The 25,900-nt window shown below is 42.7% G+C and overlaps 1 protein-coding gene across 1 annotated transcript in view; it reads right to left on the bottom strand.

Moving 5' to 3' along the window:
• Positions 1-1,277: 1,277 nt before the first annotated feature.
• Positions 1,278-25,900, bottom strand: part of GNA13 (G protein subunit alpha 13) — a 29,713-nt gene continuing 5,090 nt past the window's right edge. Inside the window, exons 3-4 of the mRNA XM_030961988.1 lie at positions 10,669-10,719; positions 1,278-5,946 (exon numbers count right to left, since the gene is read on the bottom strand). Of these exons, the coding sequence (XP_030817848.1) occupies positions 5,374-5,946; positions 10,669-10,719 (624 nt within the window). The 3' untranslated portion in view covers positions 1,278-5,373. The remainder of the gene's footprint in view (positions 5,947-10,668; positions 10,720-25,900) is intronic.

Genomic DNA, 25,900 nt, shown 5'->3' with positions numbered 1-25,900 from the left:
TGAAGAAACTTCATTTCTTCCTGGAAATAAATCCTGGGATGTGCTTTTTTTTTTCCACTTCTGCTCTTCCCAGTACTTCAGCCCAGAGCACATCAGTGTGGGGAGGTGATCAGAGATCAGGATGGTCCAACACCACTAACCCATTCCTAAGAAGATATGATTAGTTATTTAGATGTTATTAATTATTTCATAGAATTATCATGGAATCATGGAATGGTTGGAGTCAGAGGGGATCCTAAAGCTCACCCAGTTCCAGCCCCCTGCCATGGGCAGGGACACCTTCCACTAGAGCAGTTTGCTCCAGGCTTGAGTCCCCAAAAGCTTCACCAGCAGCCCAGGTGAAGGCAATGCAATTACACCTGTGATATTTGGATTATAAACCCCAACAAACGTGATTTGAGTTCTAGATGGGCTTGGTTTTACTCCTCAGGTGGCATCTCAAGAAATAGGATGCAAAAAAAAAGGAAAAAAAGGCTGAAAAAAACCCTGGATTTTCAAGACAGTGTTCAGCTGGTGTGACTTTTCCAGAGTGAAAAAGGGACAGGCAGGACCTGGAAACCGCACAGAGATGAGTCCCAGGACATCCAGCAGGTTTGGAACTGGTTTCAGAGATCAGAGGTGGCTCTGGGAGCCTCCAGACCCCAACTCACCCAGAAAACACCTACAGAGAATTCTGCACTCCTGGCGCCTGTCAGCAGGCCCTGCACCAGTGCTGAGCTCCAGCTCTGCAAACAGGGATGAACTGGGCTCAGCATTTCTGGGGATTCAGTGCCACAGCCAGCCAAACCCAAGGAATCCTGTGGAAAATGAAGCATTTCAGGCCTATAAAAACTGATGAGAAATCAATATTTTGCTGCAAAATCCTGCTTTGTACTGCAGCCAGTGAGCCTCTTCTCCAGGAGGCAGAGGCTGGCTTAGGCAAAAAGAGCTAAAAAAAAAAAAATCAACTCCGCTCTATCAAGATCCATAATTCATAAAGCTTTGTCGCAGAACACACCCAAGTGCCATCAATATTTTAAATATTGAGCACAAAACTGGCTGTCAAGTGCAAGTCAGCAATTTCCTGGTGCCTCCCTGCTGGGGACAAAGTCATCACGCTGAGCAGAACCTGGAGGAGCCTTCTGAGCAGAGTTTGTTTGACTCTGTTACATATTTTATTTGAAACACAAGATGTGTTTGCAGGAGCAAATCAGCCAGGCTCTGCCAACCAACAAAAAGAGTCAGCTGGCTGCCTGTGCTCGTTAATAAACAGAAAAAATTATTTCATCACACCAACATGAGGCTGTATATGTTTATTCATCGTCAGTACTTTTGTACACAAGGCAAATATTAATAGCTGAAAGGCAACGCTTTTGGAGAGTATGTACAGAGCAATGTACAAGCAAGTGTAAGAGGTCTGAAACTATGAATTGATTTAACCGTTTTATAAAAAAGAAGTGATGCTTTTTCTTCTAAGACCTCCCTTAGAAATAATTTATTGCCAATCTTAAACTAAAGCAAGGAGAGAAAAAAAAATTTACAATAAAAAGTAGTCCCTGGAAAGTTTATAAAAAGTTAAACATATAAAATTGTAAGCCACAAACATTTATACAAAGCTAATACAAATCTTGGTTTTGTTAAAGATCTATGAGGTTGTTATAAAATATATTTTTACATAAAGGCTTCACATAAGGTAAGCTCTCACTGCTACTGAAAGCGCAGGAAAGCAGTTTTAAATAGTCTGCAATTCAACTTATTTTCAAGTACAACGCAAAGAAATTGCAAAATGGCACTGTATTGCAATGCTGTGTAATTAAAAACTACATTAATGGTACCATCAGAGAGATAAGACCTGTAAAGTGAACTGCTGAACCATTTGCAGGAGACTTCCCCAGGGTGTGGAACAGGAGTGGGGCTGGAAATGACCATGAACCTTCTGCAAGAGGAACTGCCAGGGGTGCTCAGGGGCACGGGCACGAGGGACAGCTCAGATCCACCAGGAACCCCAGCCCAGGAACACCCACCCACCCCATCACCTGCTGGATAATGCTGAATTTAAAGCTACTCACAAACAAGCCCCATAAACACCTTTGAGATCAATTTGACTTTTTTTTAAGAGCGGTTATTCTAGAGAAAGCTGAAGTTTCACACAAACTGATGGCTTATGCTCCCACATACAATATATATAAACAAAAGAGTAGCATTTTTAAAGCCCTGATGAACAGCCACAGTTTTTAGGTATCAATTATCTCAGCTGAACACTCTGCAGCAGGGAACAGTTGCTAAAACACCAATTTCACCTTCAAGTACAGCTTGTACAGGACAGTGGTTTATCTCCATAGGGTCAGTGATCTTTAGAACACAGCTCACTCCAGCAAAGAGAACTAAAGAATTTTGGGAAACTTGATTTTCTGGGACATTTCACCTCACTCTCACCAGCAAACTGCAATTCTGGTTGTTTCAGGACAAAGCTCAGCCTGCTCAGAGCATCAACCCTTCAGCTCTGGTACCAGATTTATGTCCTGCAATAAACCAATGATATGTAGGAACAAATCCAGCAGGAAATACAACAGCCCAAGGTGTGCTCCACTCAGGGAGGACATGAAGAGCGAGCCTGAAGATGGACAAGGGTGTTGCTTTGGGGTTTTTGGCTGCAGGGTAACACAGGAACCATGTAAACAGAACATCCAGGTGCATTCCCTCACCCCTCTCAGCACTGGGAGTGGGAAACCCGAGTGACTGGACTCAGTTATTTCATTAAAACAATTCATTTCTGCCTGAGATTCATAGAGTGCTTCATCTACCAGGGCCTACAAGTGACCCAGCACTGGGGTCCCCCTTGCTCTCTTACAGGCCCTGGGATTCACAGGGAGAGTGATCTGGAAGGATTCACAACAGAGATTTTTGTGGTGTTTTTGGGGAATTTCCCCCACTTTAGCCAAGGTCAGAAGTGCCCAGTGCCTTGGTGACCCTGGCTGCACCCTCAGACTGACATCAGTTTTGAGGATCTTCACTAAATGAACAGGTTCCATTGACAAAACAATCATCAATACTTCACATAAATTAGTTCAGACAAATCCCTGGTACTCACCCTATCATCCACTACCAGTCTTTAGTCTTTTCTGCAACCATCTGGTCTGACACCCTCCAAAGCACCTACTGCAGACCTCTCCAAATGAACTGCTTTAATCAGATGGAAGTCTCTGTTTTGAAAAGACACTTGTTCAGACAGCTGTCAGCAAAGGAAAAACCAACCCAACTCCTCCTCCTGTTGACAATCAAGGGCATGAATTTGTTTTCTGCTTTCCAAGACTGGACTTGGAAGCCACCAGAGGTTTGTGTCTGTTCTTGATGCACTTATATAGCCCAAAGGAGAACTTCTGCTCCTATCAGAGGTGTGCTGCTCAGTCCTTGAAAGAGCCTCACCAGCCTTTCCTGAGGTCTCTGCTTCATTCTCCTTCCCAAATTGCTCACATATAACCTGAACACACCAAATCAGAAATAATCCATGTCCAGTAGAGACAAAACCTATATTAAATATCCCCATCCAAGATTCTTTTAACCCTCCTGACATCACTGCTGCATCCAGACTTTAGGACTATGTTTAGATTCTGTACTGTGACTTCTCCCAAGCTCTTTTCAGAATTCTTTCCTCCCCAAACAGTGCCTGATGGCCAGAATCACAGACTAACCTATGACTATTCACTGGATGATATAAAAAAATAGAGGTCTTTCAAAGCACCTAACTAAATAAAAATACACAATTCCCCTTCTACTGCCAGGAGAACGAGGTACAGAGATGTTAATACAACTTACACTCACAGTAAGTAAAGGCTAAATTCAGGAGACAGGCAGCTTTCCTATGTCCTGGCAGGGCCACTGCTCCCAGCAGTGACACCACCATGTCACCCCAGGCTTGTGGGATGAGAATAAAGAAGTATTCAAGGATTGGCCACCAGCATGATCCACAGGAATTGGCCCATTCCACGGGGCAAAGTGGCAGCTGAGCTGCCCACACCACTACAGCCTGGGGGAAACGTGGTAGGGACACTGATTCTTCTATCACAATCTCACTCTCTTTTTGCAGTGTGCTGTGGGGTACATCAGGATTGCTTTATTTTCACTATTTTTCATTATTATTATTATTATTATTATTATAATTTTTTCTTTTAATCACATGGCAACACTAACAACTCCCCATAAGAAACGAAACAAAGCTGCAGAAAGACTTTGGGTAAAACAGTCACAAGCAGCACTCTGGAAGATGCTGTGCAACATATTTGGCTCAAGTACACTTAGGATTGCTTAGACCCAACTGGAAAGTCTCAGAAAGAACCTCATCAGCTGAAGCACATTCTGCTGGGACAAGGTCTTTAATTTTTTCAGAAGAGAACATTCATCTGCACGGTGTCAGCTACACAAGGCCTCTGCTGGGAATTGGTAAGGCCACTGAGAATACCAGAGGAGGAGAGAACACAAGGAGGCACTTAGGTTTGCAAGTCCTTCTCTCCATCAGCAAATGCTCCTGACTCAGAGGAGGCACCTGGGAGGGAGGCAGGGAGTTCAAATAAAGCAGTGCTAAGTTAAAGAGTTTCCAGAACAGGTGACCCAAAGGTAACATCTGCTCAGTGAAGATAAAAAACACAAGCTGGGCTTGCTCCCCCCGTCCCACACCAGCATGCCAAGAGGCTTGATCAGAGTGCTCTGTGCTTTGCCATGGCTCCAGGACATCTCTGGAGTGAATCCGTGTACTGTGCCAACCATTAATCCCTCATCACTGGACTCAGCACTTCCTGATAGATATGTCTGGAACTCCTGGTTTTCCACATTTTTGAAGCATCTCCTATTCCATCTCAATGCCATGATTTATACTCAAGCAGGAAGTACGTTACACCCAGGAATGGGCTGCAAAGAGATGATTCCAGCAAGGGATCTGATGGGATTTCTAACCAAAAACAGACCTGAGAAATCATAAGTCAGCTATGGTATCACAGTCTTCACAATGAAGTCAGATGTGAGAAGTTTCTCTCCCTCTTCCCCCCCACCTTAAATTACTGCCACAGTCTAATAATTGCAACAATTTCATTGACGTTTTGACTTGGAATTCTGGATTTTCTACGATAATACACACGTTGGTAAAAGGTCAAATTTACCACTTTACAGGTAACTTAGACATAGGTCTGCTATAAAATTACAATTTGAGTCAACTTGAAGCTACACTGGAAGAGATTAAGCCTGAATTTCTGCAGAAATTGGCAATAATGTGTTCAGCAGCAGCTTTCAGCCACATATCAAGAAGTCTGACAGGATCTGGATTTCTCTACTCCTGCTGTAAACTTCTAGTTAAAAAAACAACACACAAGAGTTACTGAAACAAAGCAGTCTTTTTGCACATCACTGTAACATCAGCTGCTTGAGGTTGTCGTGCAGGATGGTATCCTTAACATCACGGAAAACTAGCCGGATGTTCTCTGTGTTAATAGCAGTGGTGAAGTGGTGGTACAGCGGCTTCTGCTGCTGGTCCCGGCGTTTCGTGCGAAAACAATCCACCAGGAATTTTTGGACATCAGTTAAGCAGTGGGGATCCCCTTCAAACTCTGGGAAATAGTCTTTGATGCTGACTTTCTGTACTTTTTCCTCAAGCAAGTCTGTTTTGTTCAAGAAGAGGATGATGGAGACGTTGCTGAACACCCGGTTGTTGACTATCGTTTCAAAAATGTTCAGGGACTCCGTGAGGCGATTCGTCTGCCTGTCCTCCATCAGCACTTGGTCAAACTCACTGGAGGACACCAGGAACAAAATTGATGTGACACTGTCAAAGCACTCGAACCATCGCTTCCGCTCCGACCTCTGGCCGCCCACGTCGACCATCTTGAAAGGGACATTTTTGATTTCAAAGTCGTACTCGTGAATCCCTTTGGTGGGCCTTCGTGCCAGCAGGATATCTTGCTGTGAGGGAAGGTAATCCTAGAAAAATAAGGAGAGTTTTATGATTAGGATGTGATAATGGGTATGGGCACAGCTGAGCTGCAGTGGAGAGAGCAGCCTGCATGGGAACAGGACAAGGTTTGCAACAAAAAGACATGGATGTGGATTCCCATGCTAGCAAACAGACCCAGTATTAAATCAGAACATCGTTTTCCATGCTTTTGGGAAAGAGTTGGAGGCCAAAGCAAGAAACACACCCAATATTAAACCAGAACATGGTATCCCAAAGAACTCAAGCTTTCCCTCTGCCATGTGACAAGGATCCATGAGCAACCTCAGAGGTGAACCAGCAATTCCTCCTGCCAGGGTCCCTCATTCTGTTTTACTTCATGATTCCTTCATTCCCTTCCCACAACGCTGGCTGGCAATAGTTTGTGATTAGGATGTGGTGATGGGTCTGGGCACAGCTGAGCTGCAGTGGAGAGAGCAGCCTGCATGGGAACAGGACAAGGTTTGCAATAAAAAGACATGGATGTGGATTTCCATGCTAGGAAACACACTCAATATTAAACCAGAATATGCATCCCAAAGAACTTCAGCTTTCCCTTTGCCACCTGACAAGGATCCATAACCAGCCTCAGAGGTGAACCAGCAATTTCTCCTGCCAGTTTCCCTCATTCTGGATCACTTCATGCTTCCTTCATTCCCTTCCCACAACGCTGGCTGCCAACTCTACAATGCAGCAAATGGGTTCTAGACCAGCTTTCTCAAACGGGTAACTATGGGATATCCCATGCCAGCTGTGGGTTCTCCATTCCTCCCATGCTGTCCTGCAAAGTGCATGACTGCTTCCAGAAACAAAGCAGCTGCTCCACTAAATAACTCTGAAGCAATCAATTATGTCTGAAAACTAAAACCTAAGCAACTTCCTGTGTTTGTGCCATGCATCTTTGCACCCTGCTGGATCAGTGCACACTGGTGAGCTCACACTGCCTGGCTTTGCCCAAAATTTACTGTGCAGCTAGTAGAACAGGGAAGAAACTGAGATCTGGGCACAGCAGTGCCTTTCCAGCCTGGGAGGGCACAGACAGCTGTATCCCCAAATTCTCCAGCCCACCTTTCCCCAGAATTTAAGAGGCATTCAAGAGACTGTTTTTTTTTTTTGATTGTTATAAGAACATCGTCAATGGATGCAGATGAAGAGGAATTCTTATTAGTCAGCTTTTGACAGCATGAAATCAACACTCAGACTGGGGATTTCTTCATTCCTAGAATTACACTTTGGTCTATGGTCCAAGTCTTTCTCTTATCTGCAAAGTGCATTTCTACCACAGCTGCCTGTGCTGGACTTTAAAACCTTGTTGTTCACTTGTTATGGAAACTCTTCCTCATATTTTTCCAGCATTTCTCACCCTTTCAGACAGCGCTATTTAGGTTTTGGAATTTCAGTCTCTTGTTAAAAAGTGAATGATCTATGATCTTCCTTTGACAGTGCCAGTTCCCACACTTGGAGCTTTTATAAAGACATGTAAGAGCAAGGTTCAGAAAGACTGATTCAACCAGTCAGCTGGGTGGGGGAACAGGCACGCAGCACCATGGCTATTTCAGTAGCTGTATCCCAAGTTTAAGGCAGCTGGGCAAGCTCAAACCACAAAAATAAAATTTAAAAATCATTAAAAGTGCAACATTTCAAAAGCTCAAGGATCACTTTGCTTTACCCTGTAAGTTCCAAAGTGAAACCAGAGAGAGAGGGCTTTGTGTGAACTCTGAGTTCCTCTTCCCGAGCTGCCCATGACTAAGGCATTGATTTTTATTGTGGCACAAATTACAAAGCAGCTCTGAAGCACAGGCTCCCCACCCTGCAGCCTTTGCTGCAGCACTGCACACAGCCAAACCCTACAGCACCGAAGTCTGGAGGGGAGAATTCCTAAAACAACATCAAATTCCCTCCAAACTGACCAAAAGAGGTGCTCTCACCCCCTTGTCTGATTAATGAACAACTTTAAAGGGTGATCAAACTTTTCCCTTTGTTAAATGTATCTTGGGTCTTTTCTACTGAAATTAGAGAGAGACAATCAGCAAAGCAGTGCAGGGACTGTATGAAATGTCACTGGGCACGTGTGAAGGGATTTTGAGCAAAGCTGACTGTCAACATGCAGGCAGTGTCACAGGTTCAACATTCATTCCAGCTTCCAAATGGGAATGTATATTCTTTTGTTTTTCAGGAAGTTTGTCTCAGCTTCTCAGAACAAAAGCAACAAGTCTTAGGAAAGCTCAGGAGTGACTGAAATTACTGAATTATGTAAATAAATAAAACCAACTAATATAATAGGCAAAACCACATGCACCTTCAATATTGAAACAAGGGCACAAAGCAAACTCTCTTGGGAGTTGGCCTGTAATGTTTATTCAGTAAAGCTTTCCAGAACAAGCTTATCCCCAGAATTCCTGACAAATTCCCTCTCGAGTACTATTACTCATTGAAAATTCCTTCCACACTTGCAGCCACAAAGAGAATCCTTTCCAGGCCTTTCTACTTCTACATTCTGCCATGGAACTGGGTATCTTTAGGGTCCCCTCCAACCCAAACCACTCCATGTTTTATCCTGGATATTGTTTACTCTGATCCAACAGGCAGCACATGAGGGCTCTGTGAGTTCAGTGCTGGTATCCAGCCACCTTCTGGCTACAGGAGACCAAACACAACAACTCTCAGAACTCTCCCAGTATTTTAGTTCTCTTTCTGAAGGACAATTATGTTTTCTCCCTCATGCCCAGATCCTTGGAACACAAGCAGCTTGCCCCTGTCTCAGTGCTGATCCCATTCTCCATGTCTGAAGACGGCAGAACCAGGTGAGTATTTTCCTTGGATGGCACTGATTATTATGTTCCAAGTTCTTTCAATGTCTTGCCATTGCCAATAAGTGTTTTTCCCCTCAAGCATCCTCACATTGATACTGATTTGGAACACGCGCTTTCTTCCTGATTTTCCTATCTCCTTTCCTCAAATTCACTGCAGTCTGCTTCTTCTAAAGGAGTTCCTTTGGTTATCAGCAGCTCTTTTGGCTATCACATCACTGTTTTCCTAGCTCAAATTACAATTTAAGGCATGACTAAGATCCAATCACAAGATGGAAAGCCAAGTCTCTCTGTGAGGCATTTTGGATACACAGAGTCTGCACTGGCAGTTGAAATAGCAACACAGAGCTTGCAAGGAATCCAGGAGATCCCACGCATGTCTGCCTGTCAGATACTCTTCTGCTGCTGATCTGATTAAATCTGAACATGAAGTTCTTTTCCCTCAGTGCTCTTATCAGCTCCCTTTTGGCAAGAAGCACGTGAATTGCAGATCTATGTGTTTATAAGCAATTTAGTTGCAAGTCAGCCCAGTTGCATCAGATAAGAACAAATACTTTTATTTACAATTTGGGGAAACAATCATTAGATAATCTTGCATATAGATAAGAATAAACCAGAAGAACCTATCAAATCTTTCAGTAACAAAACTTAGCTAGTGCTTTTTCCCTCATAGATGTAACATTTTTTACAACAGCAGATCCTGATGAGTCTCTCTGATTCTCAACACCATTTGGTCCAACCTGAAGCCAGAAAAGCTGTAATTCACAGCACTGCCACAGAAACATCAGACCTGCAAGTACGTGTGTTTCTGTACAAAAATATTTAAAAACCCAACTGCTGACTAAGCTTCACACTTTAATCAAATAATGGACCAAAGTTTCTCCGTTAAGAACTTTGAAATGGAGCTGCAAAACTCTATCCAATATTGTTGGGGGAAATTCCAAGTCCTTTGAAACTGAAAGGCAATGGATTCAAAGACCACGAGAAATCCCCCACTGGCAGAGAGTTCAGCAGCTCATTAGAGCAAGTGCTGTTCCCCTCCTAAGTGCAAGTTTCATATCTCAAGACCAAATCCAAATTCAGAGACCAAGTGCTGGAGTTCTCAAGCCAGAGATCTGGGAAGCACAATGACCATCAGTGCTTTAGTTAGAACAATGACAGTTCAAAGCAGAAAAATAGTCTGACTTAAAATTGAATCTGTTAAAACCAAAAATGAAATTAAGCATGATGTAACAGGGTTTCACTGAAGTGGTTTGGATTCCTTCATTTGTTACCATCAGCTGGGAATGACCATGGAGAAACTGCCTTCCCACAGAGTTCAAGCACCATATAAAACTTCTGTTTTAAAGGCAATTTTTCCACATGCCATTCCTGCAATCCACAACTGATGAACATCAGCAGATACCTTCATTATTCAAGTGCTAATTAACAGTTCTATTAAAAAAGTATTCTACAGAAATTTCAGGTTTTTCTCCAGAGAAAACAGACTTTATTCTTTACTGAGTTTATGTTCAAGTAGGTATTTCTGGAAGGTACCACTGACTTGTGACTGATTTAACCCAAGAGTTCCTAACTGGGCACATAACCCCAAACCCAGTCGTTTTTAGATGTCATTTAGTCTTGAAAAGCTACTTTAACAGTCTCCTGCTTGGCCAAGCATTTGTAACTTGTTTTTTGTTCGATTTTGACAGATGGTTTATTTCCAGAAAGTCTCCTGGCCCTTGCATTGCCCTGTGTTTTTGACATGTCAGTGATGAACTGCTGAGATAATGCGACAGTCTGAGTTAACTAAAGATAAAGTCATTGGAGTGGACACTAATTACATTTCATCTATTTAAAACCCAGAGATCACAAAGACTACTTCAAACTCAAGACTGGAAAGAAAAATAAAAAAGGACTTACTTGTTCTCCAAGTTTATCCAAGTTGTCCAAGAAATACTTTACAGATTCCCCCTAAAAACAAATCAAACAGTTATTTAAATAAGCGACATCCTTGATCCCAATAGTTTACATTCTGAAGTCCAGATAATTTATCAGAAACCTACATTTAAGCATTGTAAGCTTTAATCACTGCCCTTTTTAAAAGCAGCTATCCTAAGAACACAACTGATGATTTATTCTTAGGCCAGTTAATATTTAAGCTTAAAAGCATAAAAGGCACATTTGTAATAGTCACATTCTTTCCAAGTTTAGACTTGATAAATAAATCCAAGTGTTATCCACAGGGAGCATCAATGGAGCAGCCACACCTTCGTTATGAAAAGAAACATTCAATTCCTCTGAGGCTTAGCAGAGTGTGCACACACAGCCATTCAGGTGCAGGGATTAATCACCAGAGAAAGTTCATTTCTACTGCAGTGCCACGGGACTCATGCCCACAGGGATGAGCAGAACACAGGATGAGAAACCACAGCACACAAAGCATTTTACTCAAGTTTCCTCTCAGACACCAAGCTGGACCAGAACATCTTACTCTGAGTGATGAGCAGAGCTGCTGTCCATGATATCACATTTATTATCCAGGTTTATCTTCTGGGTTCAGCTCATCCCTGTCCTGGCAAAGGGTAACTGCAGTTTTTAATCCCTCCAGTAATGCAGAACTAAAGGTTTTTTCATGGTAAACCTGAAGCACAGTCAAGCCTGCAGAACTCCATCAGGTGCTGGGATTAAGGAGGAATTCTGCCATGGATCCTGCTGCACCTGAGCTCACTTGCAATAGGAAGGTACTGATGGAATTCACTGCAGAAGAAAGCACCTTTTTAAGGTTCTCAGCATCCTCAAAGAAGCACAAATCTGTTTCCTTTTGGAAATGCTTATTAGTTACCAGCAGTAGCTTACTCATTTACAGTAAGTGCAGAAAAGAAATCACCTGTGTTTTCACTCTGCAGGTGGAAGAGCAGGAATTCTGACTGAGCTTTCTTGATGAGAAAATCAAACAGCATCTGAGGCTGGGGTGACTACACCTAATCCAGACAAGTGAATTAGGAGAGGAGCTACACCCTGATAATGACTTCCCCTCGCTGCAATCTGAGCTCTGCAAGCCTATCTAGGGAGAATATAAACCTCACTATTCAACTGTGTCATCTAAGCATGTACCCTGAGCAGAGCAGGGTAAATAAAGGCCAAAAAGGGTTCTGGCAGACACATCAGCAAGGTACCTTTGCAAGGTTTCCAGGCACTAAAATAAGTTACATAACACAAGTAGATGCCACACCTTTAAGTGCGCAATTTGAACATCAACATTTAATGAGGCAAAACTGGGGCTCAGGTTGGAACATGCCTCGTGCTCAACACACCTGCAGGAGAGAGCCCAACACACCTCTATGCCTTATTTCACCTCCTCTTTGCTCAGCTGTCCTGATTTTCTCTGGGGTGACAAAACCACCATTTTAGTAGCACACAGCAGCAGCTGCTTGCAGTGATAGCAGCATTGTGTCTTTTCCATCACCTGTTCTAGCCTCAATCCTCTAAGGAAGGTATGCAGGGAAGAGCATTCCTATTTCACAGAAAATAACCCTGATGCATGAATCCATCAAGCTTCCCAAGGAGTAACAGGATCAGAAGAATTCAGGCCTTCCAAGTGCTAAAGCCACTGTCTGTAGCCGAATACTAAGACAAAATAAAATTTAAGGTCAGATTTAATTTCTTTTTTAGGTGCCAATAGGAGCTGGCAAGCTTCCCTTCCCCACAGGGCTGGCTACATACCAATCAGGCAGATTTCAGACTCAGTAAGTGCAGATATTTACTCTGGAATACCTGGGCCTCAGAGGCTGAACTTGTGTGTATGGGTATACAAACATGCATTTTAATCTTAGACAGCTTTTTATATAACTTACAGCAATACCTACTCCCTAAAGAAGCATTAACTCTGCAGTTAATGTGGAAGTTACTACCTCTCCTTTAAGTCCCAGGGCTTGCAGCTACTGCAATGCACAGAGCAGTTGGAGCAGACAAGCAAACCACAGCCTGGAAAGGTCACAAAACATCCCCACAGGCAGCTTTCCAAAAGAGGGGATTTCCTGAAATCACAAATGCAAAATGCACAGGCCTGCAGTGACAGCAACACTCCAGAGCCACCCATCCAACAGCAAAGTCCCTCGGGGAGCACTGAGATGCCAGCTCCACTTCTGGGTTGTCACCTATCAGAGTCAATGGCACACAAACATCAAGGTGGCCATGCTGAAACTGAAGAGACTGAGTTATTAAATCCATCAGTTCCAACATAACACAGCTCATTAAGCTGAGACATTCCAGCTTCCCTCCTCCACACCGTGGGCTCAGCTGCTTGGGCTCTCCCCTCATAAAAATCTGTTCAGACAGCAAGTGCTGTGGACATGACTCAGCTCTGTAACCAAGGATAGAAGTTGTTCATTCACTGTTTTTTACCAATCTGCATACCAATTAAAAACCTAGAACAGCTTCAAACTCATCATCTCTTCTCCCATCCCACTCCAGCCACAACCCAGGGCCCTGACCAGTGGTAATTTTCTGTCTGCCCTGGACATGTTGCTATCAGCAGGCTGAGCTCTGCTAACTACAGACACTCCTGAACAGCAAACTACCTCACTGAACAGATCTCTATCACAATGCACTACTGGAGAACCAGACAGTTCTGACCCATTTAAACAAGCTTCAAAGAGGCAGCATTACAAAGCAGCCAAGCTTCAATCCCTCCCCAAAGTGTGAAGTTTTTTATTTTATCCAGTAATGAAGAGAAATACATTGAAAAACTCAGCACACAACAACTGAGGAAAGCTTTCATGCCACCTATTTTTAAAAATCAGTTAGAAAAGGACCCATTCACATCCCTGCACAACAGCAGCCCCAAAGGCAGCTTCTGTGCTAGGCTGCTTTTTCTTGGTAGACAGAGAACCAGATCCCACTCAGTAAATCCATGACAGTGACCATATTTAAATAGCTGCATTCAACAGCTGCCACCTAAAATTTCCTTTCTGACAAACTGTAAACTCTCTGGTTTACCCAAGATGACTAGAAAAAAGAAACTGGGTTTCCCCACTCTGTGCCACTAATGCCTGTGTGGCTCACCATGTCCAGCCCTGCCACGAGGCTGCTCAGCAATCACTCTGTGGTGCCACACCACAAGGAGCCACACCAAGGGCAAAATCGAGACAGAAATGAGAAAACTGAAGGATCTGCCCCCAGGAAAACCCCCACAGTTCTCCATGACACTCCTGATGTCTTCACACCCACGTTCTGTGAGTACATAGAACGGAAACTTAAAGATTAGCTAAAAATACAGAGATGTCCCCAGGACAGGAAGGACCTTGACCTGTTGGAAAGAGTCCAGAGGAGGCCACTAAGTTGATTACAGAGATGGAGCACCTCTCCTACAAGGAAAGGCTGAGAGAATTGGGAATGTTCAGCCTGGAAAAGGAAAGACTTTGGGGTCACCTGTGGCCTTCAGTACCCAAAGGAGAGATGGACAAACTATTTACAACGGTCTGGAGTGAGAGTACAAGGGGGAATGGCTTCACACTGACAGAAAGGAGGTTTAGACTGGTTATTAGGAAGAAATTCTTTACACTTTGAGGATTCTGTGGCACTGGCACAAGTTGCCCAGAGCTGTGGATGCTGCACCCTGGGAATGTTCAAGGCCAGGCTGGAGAGGGCTTGGAGCAAGCTGGGATAGTGGCAGGTGTCCCTCCACACCATTCCATGGCTCTGTGTGACAGCCTCAAATCAGTCCCATGTGAACTTTCTTTTCCAAATGCAGATGAACCCTCTGAAGTCATTTGTACAGTTGAGCAGTTTGGAAATGCAAATCTCTGAAGGCTGCAGTGACACTGCAGGAACCAGCCACGCCATGGAGCCCAAGTCATCCCCTGCCCACTTCCCTCCCCTGCACTTCAAGTACAGCCCAAAGATGCCAACACAAGGACAAAACCCAGCACAGGCTTGGGCACACATCTCAAATGAATATTGAGGTATTGCAGTAAGCAAATTTCTTGAGCACACCCCAATACAGCAAAATGAACAACCCACACATCAGCTCCAAAGGCCTTCTGGAGTTACAGGAGGGTGCTCTGGCTGTTTTAAACTTTGTTAAATTATATCAGGGTATTGGATTTTTAAGCAGTCTCTTTTGAATGCTTGAGAAAGATGCCCTTTTTTGTTCAGATGGAATATACATGTCTCAGCTGTGGCCCTCCAGCCTCCTCCTGATTCAGAAATGCATGTAAACCACAGGAAGTTGACTGTTAAGTAACTTTATTCATAACTGTCAACTATTCCATTTTCAGAAAGGTTTGAGTCAAACCAGCCTGTGCCTCCTGGAGCCCTGTGATCCTCCCTGAGAGAGCCAAGCCACTCCATCATCAATGTACAAGAAAACACTGAAATCTTACTCCCATCAAGGTGACTGACAAAACAGCTTCCCCTACAACTCCGCATTAAACTACTTGTTCAATGAACTATCTCCAGTTCTATAATTCATTTTTTTTCACTAAGACATTTTACAAATTCATTCTTTTTCCAAAGCAGAGGTGGTCATTTAGTTGTAGGCCAACACCTGCTGGTGTGGTCATCTGCAGTAAACCAGAGCAAGTATCTTTTCTAAGCAAAACCCAGCACAAAGATCACTGCCTGGTTACTGCCTAAAGCAAAGTAACCACAAAAATATTTCTGGGGAGGGAAGAAAAAAAAAACCTACATGAAATACACACTAGATGAACACATCTTTTAAACCCAGGAAGCACCAATTTATTTGGTTTCCATGAAAACAATGTCAGCAATCTAAATATGATTTGTTGAAACCTTAGCAAAGCCAAATGGCTTTTTAGCTCTTCAAGGGGATCAGGGAAACTGCATTTTTTCCACTAGCAATTGCTTAAAAAAGAAAAAAGAGATAGAGAAAAAGCATCAAATAAAGATTCTGTCATCACAAGGTTTAAAGAAAGAAACAATTAATCAAACCATCTAGGTTTGGCTGCAAGTTCAGTGGAACATACTGAACTGACAGGGCTTATTAAGTGTCTGAAATAATAAATGTGATACTTTAAGAAAATAGGAGATATAACTTAGTGGCTCCATATTAGAACTCTAAGAACCACCAAACATTTTCTCTTCCTGACCTTACTTGAATTTCTTGAAAAAGAGAAACAAATATTTCCTATTTTATTTAATTAAAAACCCACAAAAACACTAGAAACAAAAACACCACCAAAAATAAGCTTTTTTACAAGCCTAGTTTAGAATAAGAACAGGTAATTGCAGTGTTTTTAGGTTGGTGTGTACATGCCTAAATATGCAAACCAAACCGTCCATAACTCTGGAGAATCAGCTTGAAGGAAGATGATGGAGACATAAGCAGAGTCTGAAAATTCTGCATTTTACAGCACCCTAGTAATGCTTCTAGCACACACTTCATTAGGTACAGGGTGTTTTTCTGTTAGGGGCTCAATCCAGGAAAATCCATATCTGAGGATTTTGGCAAAGGAAAGAATCTGTAGCAACATTTTATTTTCTTGCCACCCCACCCTAAGCTGATTTAAAAGAAGACTGAGTACAAATCAATAGTGCTGCCACTGAAGGTTTAGCAGATGTCTCCTGAAATGACAGTAATAAACAGAGGGATAATGAATGGAGAAACATCTCCATCAAATCAATCAATGCAGATCCCCAGAGGAAGGGAGATTACAGGGCACAACCTCCTCCACCCAAACAGGGAACAACCACAGCATTGCACAAAGGAGGGAGATGATCCAGATGACACATTTATGCCATGAATGCATATCCTAATTACATTAATGAGCTCAAATCCACAACTGTCGTGACTGTTAGAGCAGCAGGTTTAACCAAGTCTCACATCACAACATTCAACTGGTTTGGTCTCACACTTGGAGGTAAATGAAACAATCTTGGTTCCTTCACAGCTTTCAGGTTTCTACAATTTCTCTTTCTCCCAGTGCTTTTTGAGGAGGATTCCTCTTTTAAAGATGCCCCAGTCAATAGACTAGGACAAAACCTCCCCAATTCATACCTATAACCTGTTTACTCAAGGAACTAAACTTTTTAAAATATACTTTTCCTGTTTTACAGCAGCAATCCAGCAACTTGATTGGTCTCTCCTAAAGTGAAGGGAAACAATTTATTTCTGAATTGCCACTCCATACTCTAATTCTTGATTTAACACTCATTCTTCAAGCAGTATCAGCAGCATTCTGGAAGTTTACAATAAGCATATACAATAACTAATTTTTAATAATGGTGCTGAAGGTATTTAGGGAAAAAAGCCCAGGTAAGCAGTAGTATATTTACTTCCCAAATTGAAAATTGGGGTCAAAAGATTTAAGTGTGCACTAACACAAGACATTTCCCTGTGAGAGGTTTCCTTTCTCTAAGTGTTAATTATGGCCAAAGCACAGCAGTCCCCATTTATGCCCACATGAGCATTACTGTGGCCATGTGCAGAGCAGCCAAGTGTTCCAAGTGAAATTAATCCCAAACTCTCCAAAACCAAAGGGTAAACTGCTGGAAAATGGCACTGCTGCCTGTGGGAGCACGAATGGAGCAGCCTTACAAGGGCTGTGTCAGCATCTGCTAGTACAGGCTGGGGTCATGGTGGTTCATAACTGATCTCAGAGTGCAAAAAGGGAAACTGATTTTTGTGTATGTGCAAGTTTGGACTGTCTGGGAAGGAAGGGACAACTTGAAGTAACTAAGCAGAACCTCCCAGGCAGGGAAGCACAGCAGCAGTGTCTCTTAGAGGCTGAAGCACAGACAGTGTGTGTCAAGACCAGACATCTCACATCTCTCAGCTTCTTTCTCTCCAGCTCAACCATTTGAATAGTCACTTAAACCTGATCTGCCCATTTCCAGAGATAAAATTCAGCACGTTGGGGATTAATTCCCATTTCTCTGCAAGAACAGAGAATTCAGACACAGTTGCTGATACAGAGTACAAAATAATGCTGCTGCTCATCAATCCACATCACAACTGCGTCACAGCTCAGCCCAGCTCTCAGAGCTCAGCCCCATTTCCCCTTTTCAGTGCTTGCTGTGTGCAGCTCGAGCTGTGTTTGCCTTTTTTCAGAGCCATCAGAACTGCGTCACGTGGGGTAGAAGTGAAACCTGCCTCATGTTTGGTCCCACAAACTCAGCATCTGCCCTAAAAAAAGGAAAGGTTCAAGTCCTGACTCACAGAAGCCATCTTTTGTAAAACCTGTTGGTGGCAGAGCAGAATCTGTGCTTGCAACAGCTGGATCACTTTGGCTGGAGGGTGCTCAACTCCAAAAGCACCACGAGAGGAGTCAGCCCAAGTTTATTTCATGAGTGACATTTTTATCTTGCATAACAGCATTAACAAAGAAAGGTGAAGGGGTTTAAGAAGGGGTTTAACCCAATAATATCCCTTTAATCTATTATCCCCTATTTAGTGTAATCCAATTAATCCATAATTCTCAAAATGTGGATAACAAATGGAGGGAGACAGAGCACGCCAACCTGGGGCCCTGCACTGTGACACCCTGGCAGCACCTGCAAGCTGGGGACATCTGCCATACCCTGAGAGTGACACAAGGATGTCACCAAGCCAGCCTGGAATTAAATACTCCAAACAAGGCTCCAGCATCAGCTGCTGCTCCTTCCTGCACCCAGTGCAGCAGTGCTCTGCCTTCAAAGTGCCAGACACACAACTCCCACAGATTGTCTCCCAACAGTAGAGCATTTACACAGTTTCATACATACCATGCCACTCCAATTAAATTAATTAAAACATAATTGAACTGTAAGAAGAATTTAATCTGCATACCAGTATATCACAGAGCAAACTGTTCCCATTTTCAATTACTTTCCTAAGAGGGAAGAAATCTATTTCAGTTTTCTTACTTAGGTAACCCTCCCCTCTCCTGGTGGAATTTAATTGCCGAATTCTTAATTGCTCAAAAATATGCAAAGTCACTCCAGCTTTTAGGTAGGAAACAGCATTTCCACTAAAGCCTACAAAACTACAATTTCTCCACACCAGGCATTCTGCTATTGTACTTCTAATTCTGAAAGACTGCTTGGAAACCAGGATGTGACATATTCTAGAGACAGCTGAGACTCCTTCCAACAATTAAAAACCCTCAGAGTCCACAGCATCAATCCTGGAGTGAAGAAATTCTTCCCTGTGAGGTCCTGGCACAGGCTGGCCCACCCCTGGAATGTCCAAGGCCAGGCTGCACAGAGCTTGGAGCACCCTGGGATAGTGGAAGGTTGGGAGAGGAACAAGATGAGCTTTAAGGTTCCTCCATCCCAAAGCATTCTGTGATTCCATGATTTTCCTTAGGATCACCATCAAATAGGAAGCAAACTCAAGGTTGTTGCAGCCCCTTCTGGAGATCAGGGCCAGCTTGAGGAACACATGGGACAAGCACAGACCCAGAGCACCCAACCAAAAGGCTGCTGCTTGCCAGAGCCTGAACAGAAATTAACCCATGAAAGCAAGGATCAGGTGAACTTTGTTTCTTCAAAGGTCTTTTTACTCTCTCACTAAGTATTTACAATTCAAACTCTTCTTCCACAGAGTTTACCTTAGGGAAGACACCAATACTTTGCAGAAGATTTTCAAATTTCATTGATGAAATCAATCCTCCAAGGACCAGAACACACAGCCCTAGAAACCCTATAAAAACATGCACTGACCAAGGAGAAACTGCCACCTCCCAGTTACTATTTACACTTTGGGCAGCATCTCTATAAACCTCAGATGTTTTGCACACAAAACAGACTGGAACCAGACTGTAAACATTTGCTCTTCCTTCAGAGCACTGACCCACTGGCTCCATGACTTCATGTGTTTGCAACTCCAACTGCATTTAATCTAATGCTGGAGCAGTGGTGAGTCTGCAAATCTGCCATCCATCATTTAGAGCTTTACTTGCTTCCAAGTTGTACAAGACCAGCAAAGGCTCCCAAAAACACGACAAATATTTGGCATGTGGAAATGGATCAGCACTAAAACTGGCCATACTGAACTTGAAGATGCTTGAAAAGTCCATTATTGCATAAACTCTGCACTAAATCACAACATTTCAAAATCAGAGCCCTGGACTGGATCCCAATGCACTTCTCTAGGATTCAGTTTTAAAGTACATTTGGTTCCTATTTCAGCCTCATGAGAAATCCAGATGACCAAATGCTTTTTAGTTCCTTCCTCTGCCTCAATTAGAAGAATCCATTTCAATTAAGTTCTGGTATTTCTGTTTGCAGCCAGTGATGCACTCACAAACCAGCTCTCTTTCCAAGCTGACAAGATCCTGTGATAATTTACTGGGTCTAGAGAAAGATCTACCTGTACCATTAGCTGAATATTGGTGGTTTTAAAAACTACTAAAAGTTGTGTTTAAAAGAGCTCAAGAGGCAGAAAACATTTGATGTCACTTGCAGAATTTCATACTATGAATTAACTAAAACTAGAAAGAAACAAAAATTAATTACTAGAGCAACTATATAACTTTGCTACTGAAACCATTCAAGAGTCCCAACAGCACCCACTTGTAAAATTTTAGTAATCACCCTGCATTACTTTTTTCCCTTACAACTTTGTGTAGATATTTTGAAATACAAATGGTACCAGTGCAATGTTTCCACCCCTGGAAATTCTGCATCCTCTTGATTTGGTCACCAGTGGGTGATAAAATATCATCATGTGCCCAAAGAGAGAAGTGCTCCCAGGCTGGCTGCAGAGATCCCAGCATTTTGTTTAAAATTATTTCCCCAGCATCTTTAAACAAAGGAAAAAGAAACAGAAACTTATGTGGTATTACACATTCCTGTACCCTTGAGCCATAAAAACAATTTGGGGTCTTTTCAGTTCCTTGGTTAAGTCTCTGAAGAGGAGAATGATATTGCACTTATTAACTGAGGAGACTGAAGGAAAAGAAATTTGAGGCAGGAATGACTGTGATGGAGAGGTGTGCAACATGGCACAGTGAATTGAGTGCTGTAAAAGGCAGCTCACCCCTTATTACTGTTCAGAAATTTTCTTTTCTGAAGTAGTTGTTGTCAGTTGCTGTGATGATAATTCAGGGTGGTTTCTGTATTTAAAATTCCTCAACTTTTCCAGCTCTGTTACCTGATGTTTCTTGTTAATGCAGACATGCAAGTTAAGAAGATACAGGAAGTAATTTAGGACTTTTTTAGCTGCTGATGGACTCTTAAACATTTTCTTTATCACTATTAAAATTCAACCCATCAGACAACTCTGGGATAAAATATAAGTGCTAATCTCTGGGATTATTCAGATTTTTATTTGAATTAAACACATTTAATTTATGGTTTGAGGCTGCCAAGTTAACTAATATCATGTTCTATGACTGATTTATTCACCTTTAAGATATAAATAAAGGCTTCATATTCCAGAGTGATACAAGATACCACTTGGTATGAGGCAGCCTCCATCAGCACTGTGAGCATACAGCTTGTTGTTCTGTAAAAGGGCAGGTTCTGCAGCCTCAAACTTCTCAACTGAATTTGATAATTCAGATCCTTAGCAAAGGAAAGTGCCAGCAGACACAATGCTGGCACAGAGATTATCTTGCTTTCCCACAAGTACAGTTATTCTATTGCTTTTCTGACGCAGTGAGTGAGGTCAGCTGCATTTGGTTTTCTCACATTTTCTTAAGCAACTTCCTCAGCCACCACAAGCTGAAGTTTCCTACTCCTTTGCTAGTTCTATGTAAGAGGTGCAGCCTGAAGCCAGAAGGTATCAAAGCATTCAACAACTGAAATCTGGGACAATAAAGAGCCAAAACAGTCACCCAGTACAACCTAGGTACAATAAATATGTGCTTGGTGAGAGCAGACTTCACCAGCCTCGCCTCTAAGGCTGAAGCCTTGTTACAGCAAACTCAAATTAGGGAACAGCAGCACAAATCAGCACTGCCTCTGGCATAGCAGCTCAGTCCTGAAGGATTCCATATTTACACATGAAAAGATCCCTCTCTGCTCCTTGCCTCAGGTGCAGAACACAGGCATGGAAGATGACACTGCATTTATCCCACACAGATTTGCTGACAGCCACGAGCCCAGCGACTGTGCAGGGTTTGTGCTCAGGAAGTCACTTCTAAATGGACCCAGAAGGGGCGCAGCCAGTGCTGTTTAAATTCCAAAGGTTGTCAGGAGACAGCTCTGCAGGTACCAACATGCAACACCTTGCAGGTGAGTAGAGAGCACGGAAATGAGCGTGCAATAAATGTCCGTACCAAGGGCTCAGTTTACACTGCACAGCAGAAGCAGCAAAAGCTCCTCTAACACATTTGCAGAGATTCAAAACAACCTGCTGAGAAGAGGTTCATACGCTCAAGATGTGAATATTCATATTCAGAAGGGCACTTGTATTTTATATTTATTTAACCACGGTTATAGAATTCCCTTTTTTTGCAAGAAGTAGGTCACCTTCTACTCTTCTGCAATAAAATGTTTAGGAAACTAAGGCACATGACTATCAACAGGACATGGCTTGTTGGAGATGGCATATGTATAAGAACACATCCCTTTGCTCCCACACTGCATTGTACAAGTCTGCTTTTAAAAGCAGTGGTTCCCCATAAACAGATGACAGAACGCCAAAATGGTTTGGGTTGGAAAGGACCTGAACTATCCCCTTGTTCCAACCTGCTGCCATGGGCAGGACCCCTTCCACTAGACCAGGTTAGTCAGTATCTGGATTGGGTTTGAATTAGGAATTCCATCCTGAGAGACTGCACTGAAACCATGCAGAAAATAGAGGCTTGCACAAGCCAAGTGTAGCACACAGGACTCCAAAGGCATTCATTCCTGCTTGGAAGACAACTCATCCTGATTCAGGCACAACATGTCTACATCTAGACAGCTCCTGCTGAAAGACCTCTCAAGCCCACAACCACATTTGTGCTTAATAGCAACAACAACAACAACAAAAAAAAAAAATTAAAAAAAAAATAGCAACATTCTGAAAAAAATATGGTAAAGAGGTTCTCCATTAAAACCAGACCAGCACCAACTGGAAATAAAGACCAGTCCACTCTCCAAACACTTCAATATTTTGCTGCTAATAAGAAAAGTTAGCAGGCAGGAATGGAAGAGTGGTGGGAAGGCAAGAAGGCAGTCCCAGAAACATCATTTCAGCTCTCAGAGGCTGAAACAGAAATCCTAATCCCAATTTGGAAAAGGATAAAAAATGGCATTTCGTGTTAAATTAGTATAATTCACCTGAAGATCACTCAGCTTGACTGAAATATTACAGTCAATCCCCAATACTAAAGCACTGGCATACACTGAAGGGGTTTTGGCCACAAATCTGGAGTAAGGACACTCAAGCCTCTACTGCTGGACTCTAGAGTTAATCCCTATAAGGAGTCTTATTAATGCCAACCCAAAACCAGCATTATCTTCTCACTGCGTCTGGAAAAACAGCAAATCTTCAAAAAATCCAAGTCTCTTTTGAGGATTTGAACGGCTCATTTTGAAGTATAAATTTGTAAATCACTTTTCTTTCCAGTTATAGCTACAATGTTTGATAAATCCTTTTCACCTGAAGACCATGAGATGGCAAGCAGCCTTTTCCAAGGGCTTTAAGGAGTCATTTCTCACTGTACACAGGCCATCCTGTGACCTGATGTGTGCCAGAGTACTGATTAGAGAAAGGGGAAAGAACTGTTCATACTTCAACATATATAAAGCAACAGCTTTTTAGTTTCCACATAGAAATTTAAGCAATAGTCAGTGTAATTGCAACACTATATTTCAGTAAACTAACTCTGAATTATTAAGTGCCCAAATAGTCAATGTTTAAAGAAATGCTGGATGGCTGGATCTCATGTCTGTAATGAAGATTCTCCTGTCGGGTCTCAGAAACCTCCTCCCAACACTTTATGCACTCATGTCCCAAGAGAAGCAACTCCTGCACCCTTCAAGCAGAGTGGGAACACTGAATATCCAATCCCAGATTCAAGAGGAGATCCAAGAGGAAAGCCATGCCTACCTCCCAATGAAGGGGTGTGGGGAGGTTAAAGAAATGAACACTGGAAGGAAAACATTGCAGAAGCTGCTGAAAGGCTTCTGAAAGCCACTGGCACAAACACAATGTGGACACTTCCATAAATGACAGGTAAGATACTTTTTCCAGGCTCTACACTTGTGACTTCAGAGGGACGTGGTGCACTGACCTCACAGCTGACCCATAAAATGGGAATCCACCTTCCAAAAGGGGAAAACTTCAACATCTGGCAACTTAGCCTGGCTTCACACACAACTGACCTCTGCAGGATCAGCCTCTATAATAGGGCACATTTCAGGATGTGTTGAAAGAACAATAAACTTTCCTAATATTCTCTAGCGTCCATTTGAGGACTCATCCTTTCAGTAGAGCTTAATTAATATCCTTGTGTGTACAACAGCCTCACTAATATTCACAGAGAACCCTGAAAAGCCCAAGGAGAATAAGACAAAATACAATAAACTGACCAATACTTGCCACAAATACTTGTCTGCAAAAGAAAAATGCTACATGGAAGCTGCTGCAAAGCTATCACTGCAACTTCAAGCAGAACACGCCTTTTCCTGTCTTCTATAATCTGATCTAGCACTTGCAGACGTGTCACAGAAAAAGCTGTGATCCAGAGGTGAGTGCATACCCTATAATCCTTATTGTATCATCTGTGCCTGCAGTTCTATGCAAATATGGACAAAAATAAACTGTCATCTCACATCTCTGCAGCTTTCTGGGTTTAAAATACCCAACAACATTCACTTAAACTGCAAGTAGGGCATTAAGTATCTGTCTGAAGATCAACAACTGCTGGTGGCAAAGATCAAAACCCACCCAAAAGTTACCTTCAACAAGAACAAACACTGAACGCATTCAAAGCTTATTACACATCTGAGCAACTCGGCTCTCATCATACTCTTCCATTCTCAGAGAACAATGAGACTCCTGGAGAATACTTCAAAATGCTTCTCTGTTAACAGCTCTCACAGCAAGTTCAAGAAATGACTGACATGAGAGGGAAGCACAAGGCTACTCTTACTCACAAGGGCCCTGCTCAGTGTTCCACAGCACCAAAGGCTGCTCAGCAAAGCTCCAGGAGAACAGCAAACCCTTACACCACACACTGAAAGCTCAGCAGCACAAACAGAACAACCAGGAAATGCTCAGGTAAGTCAGCCTGCATGCTGCAGAACTGACAGAATGGCTGTGTTTATCCAAGTCACTTCAGATTTTTACCGGAAACCAAGCACTGATGGGAAATGTGAAATGTTAATGAGGTGTCAGGTGTTGGGTCGATTCAGACTCAATCTGTAACTCAGCCCTGTCAGCCTCCTGAGAGGCCAGAGCAGAAACAAGCCTGGTGGATGGAGGGGAAGCCTGAGGATGACCAGAACCTCCAGTGTAAGTTACAGAACTGCCTCAGCTGCAGAGCCAGGCCAGCCTGCAGCTACCTGTGCTAGCGGAACAAGCACCTGAATGAGTCTGGTTTGCAATAAAATGTGAGGGATTAGAACATCAACCACCTGGGAAGCACTGAAGTGGCACATATTGCACTAAGCTGTAATTAGCTCTTTCCAGTTTTAAAGCACTACACAAGCATGACCTAATGAATTTTCATAAATGCTGCTGCTAGTGGCCAGAAGGCCCCTATTTTTATACCAAGGGAAAGAAATCATCTTGGTTATCCCATGACCACTTGAGTTAACAAAATGAGGAAGGACACTCCAGTGAACTAGACATGGAAATGCTGATTCCTAATTCCATTAAAATACAACCAAGTTCTTTTTTTTTTGCTGCTATAAAAAGATCTCATTGTTTCCTTAGGCTCCCAACATCATCAGTAAAAGATCCTGGAGGAAAACATAAAAGCAAGAGCAGCTTTACAAGCCCTCACAAAAGTTCATATATGTTGAAGTTTTAACCATAATCTTGCAGAAATCTCAATTTTAAACCTTTTTTCTCTACTCAGGCTACAAATGGCATCTACAGTACACATTCTCGCTGCCTTTCCTCCAAAATTTATATGTAAATTTTGACATTTTTCACTCCTTACCCATCACTGCTCCATTTTCCATTTGCTCACCTCTACCTCTGTCCCAGAGTGTCCTATTCCCATGGCAAACACTTCCCCACTGTTTCTGCCTGTGCTCTCTTAGTAGGAGC

This window comes from Camarhynchus parvulus, chromosome 18, assembly GCF_901933205.1.
Source record: "Camarhynchus parvulus chromosome 18, STF_HiC, whole genome shotgun sequence".
NCBI lineage: Eukaryota > Metazoa > Chordata > Aves > Passeriformes > Thraupidae > Camarhynchus > Camarhynchus parvulus.
This window is presented reverse-complemented; position numbering and strand designations above follow the sequence as displayed.